Below are 19,788 nucleotides of genomic sequence, written 5' to 3' on the forward strand. Positions count from 1 at the left end.
ATGTTGATCAGTTGATATTGCCAGATATTGATAATGTACATAAGAGAGTTCAATTACGTATAATGTTGTGTAATACCTATATGAAATTATACCATTTATTACTGTACTTTGTTCATTATGATAACATGTTCACCAGGTGTGACTTTATGTTATGTATTTTGTCTAATTATTGTTCTTACAGACTGTCTTCTGCCACTACTATAGAATAAACTCACAACCCAGAGCCTGTGGTTACCACTATCTCATGGCTGCAACACACCCCCTACTGATTTGTGGAATGGACAGACATATAACTGTCAAACTTACATTCAGCAACCTCATTATTTCTTCCTGGTGTTCAGCCACTCCATTCTTAACAGCAGATGTCCACCGCTGCCATGCCTGTTTCCTGTGGAAGTCACAGATGAAAATGTCGATTGTGAAATATATTACAATGAATATCGTTAGACTTGCCATATCAATAACGTACAAGTATATTCACAATGATGATATGTTTGTAAGAACCAACTGTAACACATGCATACCTTTTCAACATAAATTACCGTACTTTCATACTTTACTATACTCCGGACCTGTGAAGGTCCGGGAAGAGAATAGGTATGCTTGCCTAAGAGGCGACTATTCTTGTAGTAAGAGACGATTAATCGGATTGGGTGGTCAGTCTTGCTGACTTGGTTGATTCTAGTCATCTTATCCTTATTGCGTTGATCGATACGTATGTCAATGACTGGATTGTCTTGTCAAGACTTGATTATTTACAGACCGCCGTGATAAAGCTGGAAAATTGCTGAGTGTGGCGTAAAATAACAAACAAACTTTATAATCTGTCTAACTTTAACATACACTGACCTTGAAATGTGTTTGCTATTGCATTTGCTTCAATCTCAGAAGCATCTATCATGAAGCTTTTGGGTTGCCACGATGAATTATTCCCCTTGATGACTCCAAGAGCCTCCCCGACTGAGAAAGAATCCTCATGCTCAACAACAAAAGTGGCAACAACGGCATATCCTTGGTTGGTTCTTACACACAGAAAGAACAGTGGCAGAGCATACCTGGTCGTTCTGTAAGTGGCATCCAAGAAGACGATCTCTTGTCCATATCTATTCAGCAGTTTTTGTTGCCAATCAGATTGGTAAACAAGGAGCAAACTGTTACATGATTGTCTACCTTCATCATTTGATGTGGAAGGTCTAAAATGCCAACTGTCGGAAGGTCTTGTTTTCTTCCAATTTTCAATTTTATTTTGGAGGAACTCTTGGTCCAATAGGCCCCGCTGAAGATTTCTACGTTCTCTATATATAATCTTCCTGAAGTCTTCCCTGCTGGGAAAAAAATCTTCTATTAAATCTTTTTGGCATGGTCTTTCCTGCAAAGAGACTTTCAACAAATATTTGTGAATGTCGCTTCATTTCATTGACATTAAAAATGCCATCATGGACCCTTTGTTTGATGTTATCAGTGAGGCGGGGGTCAATCGGAGCTTTCAAATCTGCAGCCTGAAAAAGAATCAAAATTACAATTATAACTGGGGTGAATTCAATTCCCATGTCATACAGGGGATAACAACAGGTGAAGTATGATACACCACTTATATGTAGTACTGGTGTGTATTCATACCCCACGTGTTGTCATACAGGGGATAACAACAGGTGGGGTATGATACACCACTTATATGTAGTACTGGTGTGTATTCATACCCCATGTGTTGTCATACAGGGGATAACAACAGGTGGGGTATGATTCATCTCTTATATGTAGTACTGGTGTGTATTCATACCCCACGTGTTGTCATACAGGGGATAACAACAGGTGGGGTATGATTCATCTCTTATATGTAGTACTGGTGTGTATTCATACCCCATGTGTTGTCAGATAGGGGATAACAACAGGTGGGGTATGATACATCACTTATATGTAGTACTGGTGTGTATTCATACCCCATGTGTTGTCATACAGAGGATAACAACAGGTGGGGTATGATACACCACTTATATGTAGTACTGGTGTGTATTCATACCCCATGTGTTGTCAGATAGGGGATAACAACAGGTGGGGTATGATACATCACTTATATGTAGTACTGGTGTGTATTCATACCCCATGTGTTGTCATACAGAGGATAACAACAGGTGGGGTATGATTCATCTCTTATATGTAGTACTGGTGTGTATTCATACCCCACGTGTTGTCATACAGGGGATAACAACAGGTGGGGTATGATTCATCGCTTATATGTAGTACTGGTGTGTATTCATATCCCATGTGTTGTCATACAGAGGATAACAACAGGTGGGGTATGATACACCACTTATATGTAGTACTGGTGTGTATTCATACCCCATGTGGTGTCATACAGGGGATAACAACAGGTGGGGTATGATTCATCACTTATATGTAGTACTGGTGTGTATTCATACCCCATGTGTTGTCATACAGAGGATAACAACAGGTGGGGTATGATTCATCACTTATATGTAGTACTGGTGTGTATTCATACCCCATGTGTTGTCATACAGGGGATAACAACAGGTGGGGTATGATACATCACTTATATGTAGTACTGGTGTGTATTCATACCCCATGTGTTGTCATACAGGGGATAACAACAGGTGGGGTATGATTCATCTCTTATATGTAGTACTGGTGTGTATTCATACCCCATGTGTTGTCAGATAGGGGATAGCAACAGGTGGGGTATGATTCATCTCTTATATGTAGTACTGGTGTGTATTCATACCCCATGTGTTGTCATATAGGGGATAACAACAGGTGGGGTATGATTCATCTTTTGTATGTATTACCTGTCCCATGATATGGTTGGAATGAAGGTCCTCAGATGGTAGGTCAATATAAATGAGCTTTTCCCTTCTGACATCGTCATACACAGGTGATTCTAATACAGTTCTGAGCTCTTGGGACTTCAGTTGCTTGTGGTGATGAGATTCACTCATTAGCTGCACAAACAACATATTTGTGTATTTACTACCAGTTTAATCATTGTTTGGGATTTTGAGTGACAACAGGTTATGATATGAATTCTGAGTAAACATGTTTATTTGTCCACATCTTATGTTGATGTTTTTCAAGTTTTTCTTTCGGATTCTATGGTGTTTTTTGTATTAAAATCAAATACCAGGATATCCATTGTCACAAAAATGGCCCTAAATATTTATGTTCATATATGGTGAGTGTCCATTAGCCCATGCAGTATAAAGTGTAGTTTTCAGGTTGTGATTTTCAGCATTATAACACATTTAACCACTTATTACCTTGTAATCGGGAAAGGTGATCACCTCCTGAAGGTAAATTGCAGCAGAACAACCTCTCTTTTTGCTTCCAGTAATTTTCTTTGCCGGAATATTTTGTGAATATCCGTGGTCATATTCATGGTGGTCCTAAATACAAGATGTTACACTTGTAATATGTGATTGTATACACTTTTTGTAGGAACATGCTTTTTTACCCTGGGACTTCGGGGGGTGGGGGTGTGGGGGGGGGGGGGGGGGTGGGGTGCGAGGGAGGAAGGAGAGAGAGATGTGTCAGAAACCAGGACCAGCACAATAATTTTATTGTAAATTGTGTAAATCTTGCATGTTTAATTACTTAGTTTTATTATTTTTTATAAAACTACCAATTTAGATATAAAAACTTTCAGGGACATGTATAAGGAAGTTGGGTTTCCAGGTGACTACAAATAAAACTTACACTGGGCTTGTTTTTCGGTGATTTGGACCCTGATGGCATTCCATGAGCCGGGATCCAACGACAACAAATGGGATTCCATTGAGATTTATTGGAGATCCATGTTTTATTTTCCCATCGTCTTGGAAGCGTATTAGATGGTTCTGCAAGGAGGGTCCTACAATACATGATGTAATGTCAAAACATTACACATTTCATAAGCAAATAATTCTAAGGTCTGACAATAATCTTGTGACAACTGTGAATATCAATAAATATGTCATACACAGGTCAACTTGATCAATACATAAGCTTACATAAGCGAAATTATCAGAAGATGAGATTAAATCTAGTTTTACAGAACTGACCAAAAATCATGTTTTGCAAAAGTTGTGAATAAGCACCATTACATTTTGATGATTAGGTACATTAGTTAATATTGATGAGGATGTATGGAAATTAATGCAAATGTGAATTTAAATGCTAAAATGTGAGTGGTCTTTGCTCACATTGATAGAACATTGCATTTATATCTGAAAATGACCATAAACAATAAGACAGCCTCACTTCACATTTTGGATAGCAGAAATACCAACGTGGACATCAAAACAAACAACTATATATATTCAACATCACTGTTTATTGAGCAGCACTTCTAACAAGTATGTAATAATGCCATTCCAACACTGGAAATTACATAATGAACATCCTGTGGCCTCACAGAAACCATTCTCTCTATTGAGAGAGAGAGAGAGACAATAACTACGATTGTGTAGGTTCAATATATTCTAGTTGTGCAAAGATAAGAATACTATGCCGATACACAAAGATTTTGTAGAGCCATAGATTATGCCCCTTATACACTTGAGATGATTTGTCAAATACTGTCAAGAGAGATATTGCTTGTTTCTGTCATTATCACTGATAATAGATCGTCAACTAAATAGAACTTGGTGATTCTCCCTTAACATGTTTAGGCTACCATTATAACTTGTGTTGATATGAAAGTGCAATAGATAAAACCAAACCTGTTCTGCATTAACTAACAAGTTTGATGACTGTGCCTTATGCAGATACAACAACAAAAAAGAAAAGAAATATGTACTGTAAATGGCATTATGGTTGTGAAGCCCATTTTCCGGGGTCCCCGCCGTGATATTGCTGAAATATTGCTAAAATCGGCGTAAAAAACATACTCACTTACTCAATGCTCTGTTGACTGTGTGAGCTTGCCTCGATCCAAGGCTGGCAATGTGTCACATTAACTTTTGTGTATATTTTTATCAAGTGCTGATAAAATACTATTTTTTTTCTGTGACCTAATACCGTCAAAGGGAAAAGAGATAACAAACAAGGTTGGCTGCACTAAGGGAAAGCTGAATTCATTTGGACGGCAGGTGTACGACACAGGTAACTATATTGTCCCACTTTTGATCCGTTTGAACATTTTACCATTACAGCCCGTGGAAATTTCATGGTATAATACGTCCCGTCTCAAAACGACCCGACATTTCTGCACACAGTTACCGCCGTGGTGACTCGTAACATTGTAAGCCTTGACTAAATTTGACCCGTCGACCTCGCCAGCATATGACCGTCACGTGATGAAAACATCCTAGCTTGCTGTCGGCGACCATGAACGCCTTGTCATTCGGGAAAAACCCATGCATAAAGCTGGTAATCTGGTAGCGATGTGTGACGACGATAAATCACTAATATATGTTTTAGGAATGTAAATAACTGTTTGCAGTCAACAGGTTGGAACTATTTTCAAAACGGTGTATACAAGTATATTTTGAATATATTTCGGATAAAAACTGAATAAGTAATCTACGTATATTTATGACTAACGACAACTAAACACAGAGACGCAATACTGTGCATCCGTGATCGTGTTTGGGCAGAGGCCTGTTTGCTGTATGGGGACATGTGACCCCATCATTCGTTACCACTCGCCCCTTTCCGTAACAACACGAGTTGGTAACGAATAGTGACTCTCTTTCCCACGTTTAAACGCGAGTCTTCTTTGTGGAAAGGGGCGAGGTTTGCCGATTGTACCTATGCCCGTCCTGAGAAGCCCACAATGACTATCGGGTGTTGATGGAGGTAAAACAGTGTGATATATATGTATATAGTTTTCATATGTACTTTAAGTGGCTTACTGTTCGTATGTTTGATATAGATTAGCTGTCCCAATCAAGGGCGGAACCGTCTGTGCCAATAACAGGTCAAGGTCACGCTGTTATTTTCGCAACAGTAAACGCAGGTCAAACTGTGGTGAGGTGAGGTGAAATGGGGTTTAACGTCGCGTCCCAGATTATTGCACTTATATAGCGACGTGCATGTACGTGTGTGTGTTTGTGTGGCTGCTTGTACTAGTCCGGACTGATGCCGATTTATAGTGCTAGCACACTGAGATACCATGCCGCAGCTCAACATGAATACCCCACTCAGACACAGTATACTGACTCCGAGCCGACCAGTCCTTGTTTTAGCCCCTTTATGCCGAGTGCCAGACAGGGTTACAACAAGTACCATCTTTTAACGTCTTTTGGTATGACGCGGCTGGGGATCAAACCCCGAACCTTCCGTTCTCCGAGCGAACGCTCTACCATTAGACCACGGAGGCGGTCCAGGTCAAACCGTGACCCAGCTAACTGGCTGCCATGGGGACTTATCACGGTTGCGGCCGCTTCACGGTTGGCTACAGCCAACTATGCTTGTCGTAAGAGGCGACTAACGGGATCGGGTGGTCAGGCTCGCTGACTTAGTTGACGCATGTCATCGTATCCCAATTGCATGGATCGATGCTGATGATGTAAATCACTGGATTGTCTGGTCCAGACTCAATTATTTTCAGACCGTAATATAACTGGAATTTGCTGAGTGAGGCGTTAAACAACTACAAACAAACTAAACAAACTATATTCGATATACAAAAGTGTATACTTTGTTTCAGCTACAAGCTAATATGGCACACACTGACCACCAATGGTTTACAGATAAAACAATAGTCGACAGAATCCAGTATTGGAGACAGACTGATTCCCACGAGCCTGCATTCATCTTCAGGAGTTCAAATGGCAGGTTCACCCTCTCAAGGGGGGACGTGTTGGATTTGTCCAGTAGGTTTGCGTCAAGACTGACCAAGGGAGGGTTGAAGCCTGGTGAGGTCGTCTGTATTGCCCTCCCAAATACTCCTGAGAGAATAGTTGTGGAGTTCGGAGTCCATCTGGCAGGAGGGGTGTCTATGAATGGGCAGATTCTACGGGAAGATGGGTGTGATCTAGCAGAAAGCATCAACAGTGTAAGGTGTAAGATCTTAATTTCCGATATTGAAAGATCGGACAGCGCTTGGGGCCTCTTACAGAAACATTTTACTATTCTGGAATCAGGAAAGGACCTCTTAAAGGTTACGTCGGATTTTGTCAAAGATTTGGAAATTGTTCAACTATGCCGAATTCAAAGGCACAGCGAAGGCTTCTTGGCAGGTTTGAGATCAGAACAGTTATTCGTCTATGATCGCACAAAGCCAACGGACCTTGCCACAATATTTACAACATCTGGTAGTTCGGGTTACACGAAACTGGTGAAACAATCACATAGAAATATCCTGAACAGTGGGTACATGTTCAGTATATGTACTCACCTCAGTGCACCCGACAAGATATATCACTCGTCGCCTCTAGGGTGGGCTGGCGGGTACCCAGCACACTTCCTGTACACTGGCTGCACTCGCATTTTGGTTGACGCTGGAGCTGGACCAATAACGGATTTCGCTTCTCTGATATGGAATGCTGTTAATGAAGAGGACGTCAGTGTATTTAACGCTGTGCCAATTCATGTGGAACTGCTGTACCAACAAGCTAAGAAGAAGGGGTTTGATAGACCACCATTCAAGAAAATCATCACTGGAGGCCAGCCGATCAAACGAGCGAACCTTTGTGCACTTGGGTTCCTTGCAGACTCACTTCAGATAGTCTACGGTGCCACAGAGTTAGGGTATATTGCATCCCTGAATGTGGGCATCGACAGTGTTGCTGTCTTCAGAGACTTCACCGTTGGGTACCCTCTCCCAGGTGTACAGCTGAAAGTAGACTGCGAGTCCACGACAGCTCTGCACAACGAGAGTCGTGGAGAAGTCCTGGTCAAGTCTCCAACTCTTTGTATGGGTTACGCGGGTGATGAACCCATTCCTATTACCGACGGCTGGTTCCGCACCGGTGATATTGGATATATGAACAAAGATGGCAGTGTGGCAGTGGAAGGGAGAAGTTCCGACGCCATCATGCACGGCTCCTACGTCCTCTACCCGACGTGGATGGAGAAGGTGCTGATGGCGTGTCCCGGGGTGCAGCAGGTGGCCATTGTTCCAGTTCCCCACCAGGTCATGCATCATGAGATCTGTGCGTGCGTGCAGCCTCAAGCCGGCGCTGAAACAACGACAGAGGACGTCATCATGTTCTGTAGGAAGGAGCTTGCACTTGCTCAGACTTCAACTCTCAATGTTGTCCCCAAATATGTAGTATTCTTCGAAGCATTCCCACTTACCAGTACGGGTAAACTAGATCGGAAGAAACTTTCAGCTGAGGCTACATCGAAGCTGAGTTAGAACAAGTGTGTTTGATGCTTAACGGCGCTCTCTTCTATATTCAAGCTGGGGGCACGGGTGGCCCAGTCGTCTAAGGCGCCGCGATGCGCTGTGCAGAGTTGCGTCCCTTGGGCACGCCAGAAACCTATATGATTGTGGATTCAAATCCCGGTTCGCCCAAATTATGATTCTAGGTTTGTCAGCACCATACCCGTGCTCGTGGGTTTCACCGAAGTGGTAAACGTCTGAGACCTGCATCACTTCGGGCTTTCCTCCCACATTAAGCTGACACGCCGTGACATAACTGGAATAATGTTAAAAGCGGCGTTAAACCCACCTCACTCACTCACTATATTCCAGCTATACGACGGCGGTCTGTAAATAATGAAGTCTAGACCAGACAAACAAGTGCTTAATAGTATAAGCAATGTCCCATGCACTCGGGTAACGCCGACATGTAATCACCCCAAATCACAGAGCCCGACCACCCGATCAATCCATTTAGTCGCCGCTTACGTCCAGCATATATATATATATATATATATATATATATATATATATATATATATATATATATATATATATATATATATATATATATGTACGTTGCTGGGGGCCTGCATCTATTCTCATCAGGATATTCAAAGGAACTTAACATATTGTTTACATAATTACACCGGTACTAGGGAACACGGGTGGCCAAGTCGTCTAAGGCGCCGCGATTCGCTATGTAGAGTTGCGTCCATTGGACACGCCAGAAACCTATGATTGTGGATTCGAATCCCGGTTCGCCCCAATTATGTTTCTAGGTTTGTCAGCACCATCCCGTGCTTGTTGGTTTCACCAAGGTGGTAAACGTCTGAGACCTGCATCACTTCGGGCTTTCCTCTCACATTAAGCTGACACGCCGTAATATAACTGGAATACTGTTAAAAGCGGCGTTAAACCAAACTCAGTCACTCACTATACCGGTTTAAAGGATAGCTCGTGAGAAAAAAACAAATTTGGAGCAATCCACCAAAGCGGCGTATTACAGGGGCATTTTGGACTTGTTCAGACTCAGCGCTCCGAGGGGCTTCCATATATTGGCATCAATTCAATTGTATTTCATGTCTTTGTGTTTAAGTCTTTCAATGTACCTTTAAAGTTGACAAAAATTGATTCGTTAAAATTACATGAAGGGCAATTTGAGTTTTCAATAAAATATTCGGTCGTAAAAGGTGATACAACCCGTTATTAGGCCCTGGGCTTAAACACGTGTATTCCCGGAGTGTCAGTCATTGATATTAAGAAATACGTGTCTTGTAAGGACGTGCGTGTACTGTGTATTCTCTGACCTGGGTCCGCCTCCCTGGCCTCGTGCTAGAGCGTCCCCGGCCGCGTCATACCAGACATACAGACGGTACTTGTTGTTACCCTGTACGTCGCAATATAAGTGCAATAATCTTGGACGCGACGTAAACTCCATTTCACTTCACCTCTCCTCTCTGACCTGCAATTATATCTCGAAAATCTGTTCTTTCAGATTTCGAATGTACGGGAAAACCTTATAGACAAAACCTGACTTTACCTTTCCAATCCGCCCTATTTCACATTGTAGCCACACGGTGAACCCTGCTTTTAACAGTATTCCAGTTATATCACGGCGTGTCAGCTTAATGCGGGAGGAAAGCCCGAAGTGATGCAGGTCTCAGACGTTCACCACTTCGGTGAAACCCACGTACGCGGGTATGGTGCTGATAAACCTTGAAACACAATCGGGGCGAACCGGGATTCGAACCCACGAACATTTATGTTTCTGTCACATGACATCTAATACTTCCACATCAGGCGAGTGATGTTAAATACTGTTCGAAACGACATTAAACCAAACTAACTCACTTACTCTCAGTTAGGTTCGTCGGAGAGACAGGGGCGCAACAAGGCTAATTTTAAATGTAAGCAACCCAATTTTACGAGAGGGCAAAGCATCGAAGCCCTCCAAGGGTTTTAAAAAACAGATGCTTTTAAAAGCTATTTGCTGTATTTTGGGACCGTTTATGTTAAATAGTATTTGTAACAAATACTGGTAATTTATTAAATAGATTTTCTTATTAGTTTTATATATACATATATTTATATATGAACTAATCTGTATATACATATATATATACGTGTTTTACAAGCACATCTTCGAGTTCATTCAAGAAGCATCTATGATGACAAATGAAATTTGAACATAAAAACGAATCGATAATATTACGTTTATGTATTTTCACATGTTAATTCCTAGTATGTGATGGTTGTTGCTTTTCATATTTAAACGCGAGCCGGTCTGTCATTATACATCTTCCCGAGGCAATCGTGTCCCTTAGCCTGTCTCAAAGTGGAAACAAGACTTTGATGTGAGGTGAGGTGAAATGGGGTTTAACGTCGCGTCCCAGATTATTGCACTTATATAGCGACGTGCATGTACGTGTGTGTGTGTTTGTGTGGCTGCTTGTACTAGTCCGGACTGATGCCGATTTATAGTGCTAGCTCACTGAGATACCATGCCCCAGTTTAACATGAATACCCCACTCAGACACAGTATACTGACTCCGAGCCAACCAGTCCTTGTTTTAGCCCCTTAATGCCGAGCGACAGACAGGGTAACAACAAGTACCATCTTTTAACGTCTTTTGGTATGACGCGGTCGGGGATCGAACCCCGGACCTTCCGCTCTCTGGGCGGACGCTCTACCACTAGACCACGGAGGCGGTCTAAGACCTTGATAAAAAGGCTAGTGGACGCTCTTGCCTCGGGAAGATGGTCATCATAAAGAAAATTGGATAATTGTGAGAGAGCGGTTTGCTTACATCACAAAGTACGTATATTTGTGAAACACTTACTTTAAAGGGCTCTCTGCTAGCCTGTGTGAAATACTAGACTAAGTCTATGAAATCTTATATTACACAATATCCTTCTTGACTCTAAAAATAAAACAAACTTTTTCACCTATGCTAATAGAGCTCGCTAGAGCTGGCTGCTTTTGTATGCGTTTCTAGATTGTGCTTATTTTTCATAAAATAATATATTCCACAGTCAGGGTGCAGGACTAGTTTTTGATATTTTTTTCAATTCAACACACATTTGACCTTGAAAAAGGAAACAATTGTCCTATAATCCACCCCTGAATTTCAATGTCTTGCTCATTTTAGGATATTGCACTTCAGAATAACATATTAAACAGACAAAAGTTACTAGTAGTCTACTAAAAGGTTATTAGATTGTCATAAATACGCATGGGGATGTCATGATGATCTAAAACAGCCTTTCTTTCTTCCTTGACCATGTTGACGATGTATATATATATATATATATATATATATTAAAAACGTGCATCGTGTCAACAAAGGGACACCACTCTCACAACGTGATAAACCATCTACCACTAAAATCCTAAAGTGCGTAAGATTCCGGTTTTCAAGTCAGACAATAAATATCAAGTTCGACCGTGCAGAGTTTAAATTAGATCTAATAATTTACTGCATAGATGGTCAATTGTGGGTTTCGTATTTTGAAAAAAAAAATTGTGCTTTGTTAGATGTAAAAATGTGCATTTTTCGTTGTAAGCAATTGCTTTTCTGCTGTAGGCCTAGCTAATGGTAGTTTTGCCCCTGGGAGAATCTCAGATTCGAACAAACAAAAGCGAATCCTGACACTAGTAGTGTAAGATTACTACAGGTTACAATACTTCCATTTCGCAATGGCGAAATGTTCATGCATAAATGGATAAAACCTAGCTGAACGTGTTTGGATTCAGTTGTAGATCTACGACAAATAAAAGTGCTAACAAATTGTAAAGATGATAATATCGACTATTGTACCTCACGAAAGCGAAGGTATTTGTCCTGTTAAAACTTGTTCAATCTCATTAAAATCAGATCTTAGTTTTCGCTACCGCTAAACAAAGATCTGAAGACAGATAGCGATAGCGAGAACAAAGACCTGATTTTAATGAGATTTAAACTTGGGTGCTTCGGGATTCTCGACTGCAGTATGTCGTAAATATATTCTGTATTTATCCATGTTAAGAAAGCATGCAAAGCTTAGCATTAAACGTGATGGGGGGGGGGGGGGGGGGGGGGCAAATCATATAGATCTAATAAAAATAAACAAGTACTTTAATAATGAAATGTCGTAACAGATATTGTATAGGTTTACGGCAGCAAACTTCCGGTTCAAGCAGACGACAAAAACAAAACTCCGTTTCAGACGGGTTGAATAAGCAGGTAGACAATGAACACATGCTTCTTTGGAGAAACTTGATCTCAAACTATTTCAGTTGAAATGTAGCTATTAACTATGCCCTATGGTCTGGTGTTCGAATACGGTATTTACATCTGTATTTAGGGTTTGTTTTCATCCTTGAGGTGATTGTTGTGGCCGGAGACCTACATTGCCAATTGTTTTCAAGATATTTCTGCTTTCATAATGTGTGTAAGTTACTTCTTTCTGATTTGCACATTTTTTCAGAATCCAAGTCAGCAAAGCAGCAGGACATGAAATGTTTACTAACCAGAATAGTGATAACATATATGAGAAAGACCACTTAAAGAATGAAGCTCTACTAACCATCACGATTCCTTAAACGTCAGACAAACTGACTTGGGCTGACATACAGGCATCATGGGCATTAAATATGACCATGCGTTTTATTTTAATTCTTTACAGAATTAGAAACTAACAGTTTTTGTCCACTTGTCCTAATGATAATAACATATAGCAAAATCCTTAAAATGGGCCAATTTCTACTAGTCCTTATGATACCTGTACAATTGGGCAGTTTGGTAAGGATTACAGGACTAGTGCCAATTTCTAATGCTGCTTTATGTATATTCAATAAATAACTACCAGCTTCTGACAGTTATTTTAGTTTTAAACATTAAGCATTATTACCAAACTTCTGTTCATAGTTAATGCCCATGATAAAGGTATCAAACACATAAGACCCAGTCACCTGTAAAAATTGAAAGGGTTTTGTCATTTGTATTAATATAAATTTTGCCATTTATAAAAAAAGATATATTTTGCTAATATTGAAAAGAAAATTAAAAGGAAATTGTCCTTAGTATACTTCTCAGAAGCCACAAGTCACACTGAGGAGACACAGTGTGTAAGATCTAATGGATACTGAAAAGTTAATTTTCATTTGGTTATCTACCTCATCCTAAACATCACCATCTGCTCCCAAGTGGCCATTGTGAGGTTGCAGAAAAATCAAATGTTACATTTCAGTAACTACAGGACAAATGGTTGTCGTATTTTTTACAATAAAAGAATGTTACAAAGATGCTGTACTGTCCTCCATAAAACTGACCACATCACACAGACAATTATTATGGGAAACATGAAACTAAAGTACAAAGCCACATTTTTGACAAGGTAGTTTTGACATAGCTCACGATGCACCTAGTATATTATTTGCATCAAACACATTGTGTAAGCTTTGTTTGATGTTTTTGTTGCTAATAATTGCTTTTTTCCAAACAATAGTATCATCTCTATTTTGTCAAGGAATTGTATGTTAAAGATTTGGTCTGAAAGTAAGAAACTTATTCCATAAATGAAAATACTTGAATGGTTGCATGTGTTTTTGTATCTTATTACTTACAAATTTCAGTTTTGGGAAGGGAAAAACATGTTTTATAAAATTATTTATGACAGATGGCATTTTTCTGAAAAATCAATTTTGATTAATGATTATGTCTTGCACTAGCAAATTTATGTTAATTTTGACCCCTGCATAGAATGTGACAATTACTACAAATGGCAGTTATTCATCCAGGAAGGATAAGACAAATCACACTAGAAACTGATTTATTTAGGGACATATTGGGTTGTTTACCCTTCTATTTAACACACAGAGCAGTGTAACAAATGCAATATTGTCTGCACATTTATAAAATACTGATTGTTTGTGTTTATGAATTGGAGCACTGGCTTGTCTCTTTATAATGCCTAGTATAAGTTTGAGTAAGAAATACAATTAATAAGCATAAATTTATTAATGAGAATTGTGCACTACTTTGCTTACCACAAAGGCTCCGTTTACAGCTTTTAGGCAAATGTTCTCTAAGAGTTATGATTAGTCTTTCATGATACCAAAATGTCACTTGTCTAGACAAAGAAGTAAATGGTTCCTATTTTCTTTTTGTAGAACTAGTCATCATGAACAACAAGGCAAAAGGAAGAGGGAAGAAAAGGAAAGCTCCATCGAAAGGTAAATACACATGTACCACAAATTTCTTTTTTGCTGTAACTGAGTTAGGAACTTTCAAGTCATTATTTGATGAACAGTTTGCCTAATTCTGCCAACAGGTTTCTTCTAGCAGGGAGTTTTCTGCTAAAAATGTTAAGATACAAAACTTGTCAGATATAGACACATCCATTTGTTCATTGGTCTGAGACTAGTGAAAATTTGGAGGGCCTAGTGGTATTCTCCAAAATGTAGATATTTCACAGAAACCACCAGTCCAAAATGAGCTGCAGGCTAGATGGATATGGCCAATGTCGTCTATCCCTACTTGTTTCAAATAACTGTGTTAGAAATTGGCACTAGTCCTATTGTCCTTGCCAAACTTCCCAATAGTTAAGGTATCCTAAGGACTAGTAGAAATTTACCCTTTTTTAAGGGTTTTGCTATATGTTATCTTTATAAGGACCAGTGGACAAACTGTCAGTTTCTACTGCTGAATAACAGGTTGTCAGTATTGAAAAGTGTATGCACAAGAAACATTGAAATTATAAGCCATCAGGTTGACACTGAATGAGACACTGAATAAATATTACATCTTGAAATCCTATCCAACATTATAAGCCAGGTAATACAAATTTACTGGGCCACTGATAACCGAAAAACGTGATTGTGTACCTTTGTGTATTTTATTTCTATCCTCAACTTTTTGACTTCATATGAGTTATTAGCTAGCTCTCATGTGCTGACATATGAATGGAAAAATGTAGAAAATTTTCAGATGATACTGATTCTGTCTATGTCTCGTTTTAATGGGATAAACATTTGAATGGAAGAGATGTTACATAGTCATTGGAAAGAAATCACATACAATCTCGACCATATACAGACATTCAAGAATGTTTTTTGTTCAGTTCAAATGTTGAATCAAGAACTTCGTCAACATATTTTTCAAATTTACACATACAAGGCTTTACCATATTATCACAAAGGCTACATCATAATGTAGACAAAGTTAAGTCACAAGATCTATGTCATAAGTTTACCCTATTGTTGAACATGTTAAAGATTTGGCAGGATTCAATTACCACTGGAGAAGATTTCAAGAAACCCAGGATCCCTCTTAATTTGGAGCACTGATAATCCGGAAAAGTACAGTTAAGTTTGTTCATCAAAGATCTTTCGATTTGATGCCTCGTCTATGTTGAACAGGGCTTAGTGCGGATTTAGGATGTATGCAACCAGGAACATAAGGTCCCTACTTGAATCTTTCTTAAAAATTTGAAGTGCTTATTAAGTTAATAACTGTCATATCTCTAGAATATTTTATACGATGATATGCCCAAAAGGCCAAAACTCCTTAATTGTTTGTCAACTCTGCATTTTGTTTCGCCAGTTTATTGCTTGTTGCATTGTTTGCAATAGATAAGGTAGATCATGTTGGACCTGTGACAGTCAAATGTTAGAATGGCAGGTTTTTCTGGTTCTGTGGCAAGAAGAAAACTATATTTACTTACCAGTTTGCAGATAGAACAGTTAACTGTTTGTGTAATGGTCGAGGTAGCCCTCGAGCTCCAGTCGCGTGGTTTCCGCAACAGAATGCCAATAAACATTAAGGCCTTCAGCTCACATATCATGTTATGAGGTATGGCCTAGTTGGAGTTAACTTTGATACAGTTGATATAGAAAAGGTTCTGAAAGGAACCTTTTTTACTGAAAATAATTGTTGAATAAATATAGTTTTAAAATATAATAAAAAGGGTTAGCGGGCGAGTGTTTAGTTGTAGCACTGCCAGGGCTATTTTGAGTGCTTTGTGTTGGATAGAATTAACTTTATCATTGTTGATATTTGAAAGGGAATTTAATACTAAAGCAGCATAATCCAGTTTTGACTGTATAAGTGTTTTGTATATATGTTTATATGGTTGATTTCTCCGGCCCCTAATCGTTGCCACTGATGCATAAGGTCCAAGTCTTTTTGACATGAGGTTATCAGGTTAGGAATATGAGGTATCCGTGTTAGGTGTTGGTCAAATGTGACTCCCTGCAGGCAACTGGGATATGTAGTGATTGCAGTTTGTAATTCTTATATATTTATTATTTGGTTGAATGGTAAGTGTGTGAAGTCATAATTTTTATGGTATTTTGTAATTTAAGGGTGTGGTTTGTGGAGCTGCTTGTTGTTGAAAAGTGGGCAGCAATTATATTTGCATTTTTGTTTGTGGTAAGGTATTTGATGTTTGTTAAATAAAGGTTTTGCTTTTATTGGAGTTATGTTTTATTACTTTTTTCTGTTTTCTAGCATTTATTACTTCATTGCTCCACCAGGGGACTGGGTTATGTGAGTGGTTGGTTTTAGAGATTGGTATAGATTTAGTGGCAATTTTATTGGATTTTTGTTGATTTTATTTGTAAAGTTTGTACATGAGGTTTATAATACTTTCTATGTTTGTGTTTTTTATTTGTGTTCTGTCTATTTGATTGCAGAGTTCTATAAACAGCTGCCAGTTTTCATTATTGAAGTTGAAATGTATTCGCTGGGTATTTTGATCTAAAGATGGGTCTTGTAGTGGTTTGGAGATGGTAAGCGATATTTTTATGGGGCAGTGGGCATTGCCCCAGGTGTCTTTTAGAACTTCACAGCTTTTTTTTATTTCAAAGGTTCGCTGTAGTTACTCACTGCTGTTGGATTTTGAAGATCATCAGTAGGATAACTTGGTTCATTATCATTTAAAGTTCTTAAATTATTGCTGTCAAGCCAGTCTGTGATGAGTTTGCCAAATTTCTTTGTATATGTGTTTGTGCCCCACAGTGGATGGTCAGCACTGAAGTTTCCTAGCAAAAGTGTGTTTGGATTTATATAGTTGAATCATAGGTTTTCGGACATCATTATAACATTTTCAGATGGCCATTTTTATCTAGATAGCTTGCGCTATACTAGGGGCCGTTGCATAACACAGACATTGTTCATACTCAGATGATGGCTTGTTTTTAAGAGAAAGGTGTCTTTTATAAGTGAATGTGATGTTTTGCAGTTGTTCATAGAACGTGGTTAAAGAAAGAACTACAAGTGTTTCTTTACCCCCAGGATGCCAGAGGGATATATATGTCCCTCCTCTTCAACCCTCACTTTGAAGTAGAATAAAATTTAAAATACAAACAAATACACTTCACAGTTTTGAATTCTATGGGAAATTCCCTGTTCTGTGATATCATCAAATGTCATTTAAGGCAAAGCTAAATTACTGAAAATGACCTCTGAAATTAGGTACATCGTAAATGTTGCCATTTTTTACACATTAATATATCACCATTCTCAGTGTTATTTACAGCATATTTTTTTAATCTAAATTTCGAATATTTATTCGAAGAAATGAATTTCAAAAATAGCATATTAGTGATCACGGGTATCTGTGTTTTATCAAATATCCAATGTTCATTCTAAAACGTCGTTGATAACCCTAGAAGTGTTTAAAATGTTTTGGAAAATATGCAGACACAAACGCCAAAGTGAATTTTCTGCCATATAATAAAATTACAAAAAATCTTGTTTCACGCATACTGGTATTAAAGACGCCAATAACATCACATATATTTCAAACTCAGATGTGGTACATACATCCTTAAATTCCTCATACATTTTAGATTCAAATGTTAATGGGTCTTTGTCACCAATACCAAGTGTCAAGATGAAATCAAGCAAAAAAGATTCAGTGTGAAAACAAACCCTGTGCTCGGAAAACTGAGTGTACGAAAAATTAGGGAAATAAAAAAACTACATTGCAATCATTTGTTAAATTCAACAGAAATTGTAAAAGTTTTCGTCCAGCGTGACGCGATGACTGAAACAAAATCATGCACAACCCCAGCGGTATTTATCAGAATGTTTTACTATTTCTCTTGCTTTCAATGAAAAATAAAACAACAAATAACAGTACACAGATTGTCAGAATGTTTCTGATTACTTACATGTCACATTTTATGTACATACGATCCCAGAACCAACGAAAGTCCCCTTGTAAAGCCCCGCATGCTGTTGTCAGCGAACACGCCATTTTGTAAAAGTTGGTCATCGCTAGAGGTGTGACTGGTGTCATACATCAACGTTGTTTGTACATATTTGATCATTTCTTTGAGGTGAAGATCCTTGAATGAAAGCACACATGATCATTGTATCATGCTGTTTACAGTTTCAATGATTCAGATTCTGGATATATTTTATACAATTTTTTCACATAATATAATAATTCCACTATGAAAATTTATCAATGTTCATTTCATATCATACGTAAATATAGGCCACAAAATGTATGAACCTGTGTTAATCTCCTATTTCTTTGAACATTTGAACAAGAAATTGATACCGTTGAATGCGATATTTTTTTCATTTAGACAAGTGTTAAAAGATGAAATGAAATAGTGTAATACTCAATATTGTAATTTCATAAAAACAGGTTACTGAAAAGCCATTTCATTTTATTTTGAAACTAAAACTGAATCTATTACTGTAAATAATCGGACTTTATGTCGTATGATATACAGAACGGTGAAGCTACAAATGATATACAAATTATTCCTCTCATTGTGTATTATATAATGAGTTCAGCCTTTTTAAATATTGTGATCACAGGATATTAAACTTTATTTCTCCAAGAACTGTTAAAAAATATTAAAAATATAAAGCATGCCATGTAACCAATGTGTCGAATCATATGTGATTATCCTTGATAATTCTATACCAGATGCTATACGGCTGAAATAATGCTGATGCACCGTTAAATTTTAACTCACTCACTCTATACCAAAAGGAGCTTTCTATGCGTCTGCTTTTGTATAATTCTGAGACAAGATTAAGAGAAATATTCAGATAATAACGAACAAATACATGTTCAATATTGAATATGATTTTGTTTGTTTTAAAATATTCTAAATGCAGACATGACTGAAACTGGTGAACCAAAGCCAAAATTATTTAAACATAAATCAGCACATGGCATTCCCAGTAATTGGCCTCTTCCAAAGTACAAAACGTGGGTAATATGTGACAGGGATAAAAAAAAAATTATATTTTGCAGAGTATGGTCAACTAGTTGGAAAAGACTGGAAATATAAAAATCCTTCAATGGTTTAAGGGGTGTCAGAGCCAACATCCTTAAAACACATTTATGTCATTTAAATTTGTCATCTAATGGATATTAGCATATGTCACTCAAGGCAACCGGCCACGTATGAGAAGCTCTTCTTATTCAGACTGGTCCTTAGAATGTTTGCACATTGCAACTGGTCATATTGTGAT

General features: G+C 38.4%; 1 protein-coding gene across 5 annotated transcripts in view; it reads left to right on the forward strand.

The window, feature by feature from the left end:
- The first annotated feature begins 5,055 nt into the window (after positions 1-5,055).
- LOC139476996 (3-[(3aS,4S,7aS)-7a-methyl-1,5-dioxo-octahydro-1H-inden-4-yl]propanoyl:CoA ligase-like) overlaps positions 5,056-19,788 on the forward strand; it is a 34,098-nt gene continuing 19,365 nt past the window's right edge. Inside the window, exons 1-2 of one of the 5 annotated variants that reach the window (XM_071259554.1) lie at positions 5,056-5,094; positions 14,457-14,519. In XM_071259554.1, coding sequence (XP_071115655.1) covers positions 14,468-14,519 — 52 coding nt within the window. In that variant the 5' untranslated portion in view covers positions 5,056-5,094; positions 14,457-14,467. Of the gene's footprint in view, positions 5,095-5,714; positions 5,791-5,921; positions 5,967-6,643; positions 8,520-14,456; positions 14,520-19,788 lie in introns of those variants that run through there. The other 4 variants (XM_071259552.1, XM_071259550.1, XM_071259555.1 and 1 more) reach the window with 4 other exon arrangements.

The sequence above is a fragment of the Haliotis cracherodii genome, unplaced genomic scaffold (genome assembly GCF_022045235.1).
Source record: "Haliotis cracherodii isolate W230 unplaced genomic scaffold, xgHalCrac1.p SCAF_30, whole genome shotgun sequence".
Lineage (NCBI taxonomy): Eukaryota > Metazoa > Mollusca > Gastropoda > Lepetellida > Haliotidae > Haliotis > Haliotis cracherodii.